This window comes from Mesitornis unicolor, unplaced genomic scaffold, assembly GCF_000695765.1.
Source record: "Mesitornis unicolor isolate BGI_N332 unplaced genomic scaffold, ASM69576v1 scaffold39630, whole genome shotgun sequence".
NCBI classification, from domain to species: domain Eukaryota; kingdom Metazoa; phylum Chordata; class Aves; order Mesitornithiformes; family Mesitornithidae; genus Mesitornis; species Mesitornis unicolor.
Window position 1 is genome coordinate 1 of NW_010158313.1, and position 7,304 is coordinate 7,304.

General features: G+C 49.1%; 1 protein-coding gene across 1 annotated transcript in view; it reads right to left on the reverse strand.

Moving 5' to 3' along the window:
• Positions 1-284: 284 nt before the first annotated feature.
• Positions 285-7,304, reverse strand: part of LOC104539591 (alanine--tRNA ligase, mitochondrial-like) — a gene marked incomplete at both ends in the record, with an annotated part of 7,329 nt that continues 309 nt past the window's right edge. Inside the window, 10 exons of the mRNA XM_010183166.1 lie at positions 285-435; positions 1,168-1,295; positions 1,835-1,946; positions 2,697-2,735; positions 3,353-3,461; positions 4,109-4,254; positions 4,796-4,940; positions 5,467-5,661; positions 6,351-6,496; positions 7,174-7,304. The exon at positions 7,174-7,304 is cut by the window's right edge and continues 88 nt beyond it. Of these exons, the coding sequence (XP_010181468.1) occupies positions 285-435; positions 1,168-1,295; positions 1,835-1,946; positions 2,697-2,735; positions 3,353-3,461; positions 4,109-4,254; positions 4,796-4,940; positions 5,467-5,661; positions 6,351-6,496; positions 7,174-7,304 (1,302 nt within the window). The remainder of the gene's footprint in view (positions 436-1,167; positions 1,296-1,834; positions 1,947-2,696; positions 2,736-3,352; positions 3,462-4,108; positions 4,255-4,795; positions 4,941-5,466; positions 5,662-6,350; positions 6,497-7,173) is intronic.

Consider the following 7,304-nt stretch of genomic DNA (forward strand, 5'->3'; position numbering starts at 1 on the left):
TCAAGTAAAGCCTCAAGTATCACTTCACAGTAATACCAACCCAGAACTCATGGGCTTGTCACCAGCCTAGAGCCTACCTAGGGACACACCAACAGCAGTTAAGAAAAACACCTACTTTGGGATGAGGTACAGGGGCAGGGAAAAGATGCAGCAGCAAGGTAGGCAGGTTTGAACCACAAAGTACATGTTCCGCATGCATGAGGTTAGGGGGTAAAAGCAGTCTTGCGAGGGATTCCAGTACCCTCGGAGAGAGCTTGCCCTACAGATGGGACCTGACCACTTACCGTACTGCCCATGCGGCCCAAGCGTGTAGGAGTACTTCAGAGAATCATCAGTAGCAGGCACATTGTTGCTCTGCAGCTGAGCCAACGAGTGTACATCAATGTGCATGTCTGTGTCCTCCAGCTGTCCTGTCTGTGGGCCACCAGCCTTCCGCTGCAGTGCAAAGGGACAGTTAAGATGGGAGATACCTGGGTGCACTCAAACCAATAACTGCAGCTATAAGATGAGGAACAATTTCTTCCACCTTCCTGGAAAAGGTTTATTTAGATCCAGGCTGATGGAGGCTACTGCTAAAGAAACCCCATTCCCTCTAATTCCACAAGCATTCAATACCACCCTGTGCTAGCTGTGAGGCAGGCCATAAGCAACAGCTAACACAACCCTCCCAGCACAGCTTGCTGTGTAGCTATGAAACTTCCAGGCCCTCAAAGCTCAGGAAAGCAAGGCCTTGAACTGGATGGGCAGTGCAAGTCTTCCAGCACTACAGAGACTAAGATTTTGTAAACTCTTCATAAATCACTTGCTGTTTGGGCTGTCTAAGCTGGCTCTGCTTTGTGTGAGGACTACATGGCTAACAGAGGACACTTGGAGGACACTCCTAATCTATATAATTCTATGATAACCTCCACTCCAGCAAGAGTCAGCATTGTAAACCACTTCTACTGAACTGAGGAGAATCACCAGCCAGGACTTCTCAGTCCCACACTCACAAGCAAAGGCATTGTAACCCCACTGCTGTTTCAGACCCACTTCACCTTCAGGGGAAAGGCACCTGACTCTGCGGTGAGTCTGAAGAGCCTCAGTAGTGAACGAAATTCAGTCTCCGTGCTCACAGCAGAGAGGGAAGGCTCTGATTTATTCTGACAAGGTGGGTCTCCCTCTTACCTTCACATCTTCCACAGCAAGTCTGTTAAAAGCAGCTGAATCCAATCTGATTCCCTTTTCTTCAAGCATCAAGTCTATTAGATCCAGAGGGAATCCCAAATTAGCATAGAGAGACCAGGCTACTTCACCTGTAGGACAAAAAGGACATGGACTCTGTGTGAGCACAGAAAGCAAAAGAATCTCAAAATTTGCTTGGATGGGACCAATCTAGTGTGTGCCTTGGTAACTGGATTAACTTGTCTTGTGTGCAGCTGCACTGGTAATGGGGAAGAAGAGCCATGCAGTTCTTGTACAGGACTGAGTATTAACAATGCCCCACAGTCCCATCCCTGCTAAAATTCAGTGCAGCACATCTAGACAGGCAGCTGCTCTGTTTGGGTCCTGAGCTGCTTGTTTCAGCTGTGTCTTCTAAGGACCTAGTTAATCAGTCAATAAAGCAGCAGGAGAATGTTTATAACTTTCCTGGTGCCTAATTTGTTGTGAGAACAAACTACTAGAAAACATTTGCAATCTGAAGAATGGAGCAACATCTGCTCCTCTGCCCGGGACTAGAAGGTCATTGAAAACATGTGGGGGAGGCAGACATCCACCACGATTTCGACTGCAATGCTTGTGAGGATCTGGATCAAACCATCTTTAAGTGCAGCTTGTCAGGACGGAGACTCACCCGGGAAATTTGTGGAGGGCTCCATCTGCTGTACTGTCCGCTCAATGATGCGCCTCCCACGCTCCAGGGAGGACAGGAAAGCTGTCTCATTCTCATTGATTATATCCATGATCTGCCCAAGGATCAGAAGAGTTAGCCACAACACCTCAGGGGTTTCCTTAGCTCAGCTAAGCCCTGCTACCACTGGGCTCCAGCTCAAAGCACATCAAACAGGCATCTAACAGGGGTGCTATGTCTGCTTGAACCAGTCTTTTTGTTCTCTAAGCGTCCATCACAACACGGCTCCGATGCATTACTAAATATTACCACAGTCATTGTGCCTCCTATCACCATTCCTGTCAAGGAAACATCAACCATCCACCTGGGGAAGGCTGGAGGCTGACAAATGCTCCCTCCCGGTCAGACATTCATGTCTGTGAACCAATTAAAACTGCATGGCTGGAACAGGCAGAGAAATGGCTCATCACAGTTGCTGACAGCAGAAGCAAGCCAGGACTAGGCTTAAATCACCACTCCACCCTGGAAAAAAGGTACCCAGGCTAGGACAGGCTGTACTTGAATTCAGTGAAAGAGCTACCCTTGGATTTTTTTAGAGCAACAGCTGCCTTATACCAGGACAAGCAGTCTCTGCTAAGGATCTAGCAGAACTCCCACAAGGAAATCTGCCACAGATGCTTCTCATGCCCAGGATACAAACACGTTCCCAGCACATCTCAGCCCACCCAGGAGAACATGGTTATGGAGGCTATGCAAACTCCTCCAGCTAAGTCCCAAGGAAGGGCTCACTTCTGCCCATGAGAGAAGTGCCTCACAAAGATAATGAGAGAGGGGATTTCTCTCCAGGGGATTCCACATTGCTCACCTGGTCTGCATTCTTTGTTAGCTCTGGATAGGCGTCTCCCTGTAGAGTGAGCCTCAGTTAGTGATAACATCCTCAGCATGTTCTGCAGTAGATCTCACAGCATGTCACAACCATTAGAGAGGTTCCTCAGGGAGGTGAGTGAGTGTGAAGGGAGCCCCAGCACATGGCTCCAGGGACAGAGCACAGGGGGAGAATCACATCTGGATTTACAGCTGCCATCCCCTTACTATCTCCTCATGACCCACCTCTGCTAGACCCTGCAGAGCATCTCTTGGCAAATACATCCATTCACGACAGGAAGAAAGCATCGCATTTTAGGATGCTGTTAGCACTCACAAGGACCAATTTCAGATGGTTTTAACCAGGTATGACAGCTTAGAAGCCACTGCCCCAGGAAAAAACAATGTGCATTTGCATACACTTACATGCACACTTGTGCTGACTGTGGTCACACCAGGCCCCCTCCCTCCCATCACAAACAATCACAAACAATCAGGAGACAAGATTTTTACTGCTGTGATGGATAGCACCAGATACACCCCCCTGGAGCTCCTTTACATCCAAGATTGTCTCCTAACAGCTTACAGGAAAGGGATGTGGGGCTGAATAGGACATCTCTTTCTCCCCCCATCACTGAGGCAGGAGTTTTTACTCACCAGGACTTCCACTACTGTAGGCACCAGGGAGGCCAGGAGCCCAGGTGGAGCGTGAAGGACTTCAGAGCAAAAGCGGACAGCCCTGCGCAGGATCCGACGTAGCACCAGTCTGAAAGCAAGGCAGGATTCCCCAGGCAGCCATATAAGCATCCCTGCCCAGCTCCCACACCCAGCACACCCCACACACGACTCCTCTGGCCTGATCTATCACACAGGCCAGCTGCTCCCCACACTGTATCATAGAATAGAATGGTTTTGGTTGGAAAAGACCTTTAAGATCATTGAGTCCAACCACTGAAGCAGCCCTAAGTCTGCCACTAGACCACGTCCCTAAGCATAACATCTATTTGTCTTTTAAACAGCTCCAGGGATAGTGACTCCACTACCTTCCTGGGCAGCCTGTTGAAGTGTTTGACAACCCTTTCAGGAAAGAAATTTCTCCTAATATCCAATCTAAGCCTCCCCTGGTGCAACTTGAGGCCATTACCCCTTGTCCTATCACTAGCTATGAGGGAGAAGAGACTGGCTTCCACCTCACTACAACCTCCTTTCAGGTAGTTGTAGAGGGCGATAAGGACTCTCTCTACACACATCCAAGGATAAGCATCCAGATCAGAACCTCTTCCAGGATCTCACCTTCCTTCCTCCCCAAAGCTCATGCACTCCCTATCTTGGACCCACACCAGAAGTTCTCCCCTAGATGTTCCTTTCTAGACCTAACTCCCTTCACCACGTGCCATTTCCTTATGTCCTTACTCTGCTCCAGAGAAGCCTGGATAGATGCCATCAGTGATGCACACACACAGGGTGCGCACGTGATCTGCCACCACGCGGTAGGCCATGTTCACATGCCCAACATCAGCATCCCCGACCAGACCTTGGTATCTGGGCCCCCTGCAACCCTACAAGAGAAAAGAGATAGATCAGCAGAAATTAATGGCTGCAGAAGGAAAAAATTCAGTTCAAGAGGCAGTCAGCTACATGTGACATCATGCTTCTCAATTACCTCTGAACCTTGTGCATCTAAGATGAACTCATTAAATCCTTCCAGAGCATTATACACTGAGACTTCTGTACCTAAGACAAATCAGTCAATGCCCTGGCACTGAGGAATTTAAGTAACTTTGAAGGAAAAACAGATCAGCAGTGCTGATACTCCAGCAGATCTCCAACCTGGAATTCTCCCCAGTTTCCCTAGAATCACAGAATCACAGAATCACAGAACGTTAGGGATTGGAAGGGACCTCAAAAGATCATCTAGTCCAATCCCCCTGCCAGAGCAGGAACACCTAGAATGCTGCTCTGGATCTGGTTAGATATACCTCCAGTCTCAAAATACCACATAGTAACATAGGTAGAGAAGGCTGTACTATGGTACCAGACAAGTCGCCTGCATTCAAGGAGCTTCTGCTTAGCTGTGACTCTGAGCAGAAGCACTGTCACCTTGTGAATGGCATCCAAGATGGGAGCGAAGAGATCTGTGTCGTAGTTGGAGCGTTTGTTCTGCAGAACTGTCACCAGTCTTTCCAGGCCCATTCCTGTATCCACGTGGTGCTGTGGCAAGGGAAGCAGATCCCCTTCCACCTCTCTGTCAGCCAGCCAGGGAAAATAAAAGGCAGAAGAGCAGTAAGGGTCACTTCAGAACAAATAAAAGGAGCAGGTGAGTCAAAGAGAATGGGAGAGTGTCACGGGATGGAAACAGCAGGTGACCCAATAAAAGGAAGCTCAGATGAACAGTAGTCTGCCTTGGCACTGTCAGGCAGCCAGGATCTGACCATCAGATAGTCAGGACAGACTGTAATGTAGCAAAAAAAGCCTTTACTGAACAGGGGCACCAAGGCCCTCTCCTCCTTCCACAGATTTCTCCAGACTGCTGTAGACCTCCAAAGGCCTCTGGGATGCAGCAAGGAGGGAGAACAGGCAGCAGAGGCTGAAGGAGGACAGGGCAAATAAAGCACAGGGAACCAAGACCACTGGACCCATCTCCACAGCTTCTCTCTTGCTCCTGTACTGCCATCTCCTGGAAAGCAGTGAGATGCCTGGGAACACACATGTATGATTTTGGAGTCAGACCTGGGGGAAAGGCTCTGGAGGCCAGACCAGATGCCTAGTACCTGTTATACTGCATGAAGACTAGATTCCAGATCTCCACAACATCAGGGCTGCCTTGATTCACCAGTGCTGCAGCATTTCTGCCACCACCCACATGGTCATAGTGGATCTCTGTGCAGGGACCGCAGGGACCTGTGTCCCCCATCTCCCAGAAGTTGTCCTTCAATGGAAAAGGAAGCACGTGACTGGCAGGCACCCTGGAAAGACAAACAATAGAGGTGGCGGCACTGGGGCATGCACACAAAACACACAATAGCCCCGGTCATAGAGGAATCCTTTCTGACTACTGCAAACTCAGTAACCCTCACTGCCCAGAATGGCTTGCAAATTCAGCCTGACTCCTGCTGACAGTGACAGGGTCTCCACTGAGTCTGTGGACCTGGCTTCCTTCTTGGAGGGAACTGCAGCAGAGCTAGGATCTGATCACAGTGGACAAGGCTGAACATCAACAGACCTAACTGCCTGGGGTTCAAAGCCCATATACAGCCAACAACAAGCTCCCAAAACACAGCACTGCTCTCTGCTACAGCTTCGCCCTCACACTGAAGCAGCCATTGCTAGCTCTGGGAGGAGACTGTACCCTCTCCAGCTCATGACGGAGAGGAAGCAAAGGACCAGAGAACCTTCTCACACTTCATGCCAGCCAGTCTCAGGTATACAGCCTCCTAGACTGGTAACATCTGGGAAAGAGCTTAAAGGTCAAGGGCCCCAGAGCACTCAGAGCCCAGCTGACTTTTAACAGCCCAAACAAACCAGAAATGAAATCAGTTTAAAACACAACTTTTCGCCTCTGCATCTGACTCCCATGAACTAAAGACCAAATGGGAGATATGGAGACTGAAATGTCAGCACCTGCTGCTCAGAGTCTCCTCTCCAACACACTTACCCCAGGCGGAGCCACACTTCCCTGCACTCTTCGTCTGCGCTCAGCCCCAGCGAGGAGTCTCCGCCAAAATAGGTGACATAGAGACGATCTTTGGGGATCTCATAGACCTCTGTCAAGAGCTCCCAGGCCATGCTACATGCTTCCTCCTGACCAGAAAGAGAACATACATGAAACACAGTAATCCATAGCAATGCAGGAAAGCTCTTCAGAATGGGAATCAAACACAAAATAAGTTCATTTCAGCTGCTCTCTCCCATTACAATATTAAGGTGCATTTAAACAGAGCAGGATGAGGGTCTGGTGAGTGAGACAGCTTATTGCTGCCTGTAGAAAACTGACATTCCCGAAGTGTTGAGAAACCCTCAGGATCACAGCATGGTCTACACCCACGTGCTTGTCAGCAGTTACATGAATTATTTACTTTCCGAGGAAAAAATATATTAACTAGCAAAGCAACTAGCATCCTTTATTCTCCTTCCCTTTTCAAACTTTCTAGTAACAAGCATTAGATGAACTGGAAACCTCTTTTCACTGTATTAAATGGTCACTACTGAGACCACCACCACCATTCACACAGAGAACTCTGATTTGTATCAGCTGTTCACAGCTCTGAAAGGCCAAGTAGTCTGAGAGTCTGCAGGGCACATTCAGCACACCAGCTGACTACTTCTGCTCCAGCCCACAGACCTCCCAAGAAGTAATCTGGAGTTTACTAAAATGTCTTCTGCAGACAGTCCCATGGCACTACAGCACAAAACTATAGCACTGCTCTGAAAGAAAGGCCACACTTCCCCCTGGAGAGGGCTTGTTCCTATTGTCTCACCTTAAAGTAATCCCCAAAGGACCAGTTCCCCAGCATCTCAAAGAAGGTGTGGTGGTAAGTATCTCGGCCCACATCCTCCAAGTCGTTGTGCTTCCCTCCTGCCCGCACACACTTCTGGCTGTTCACCACCC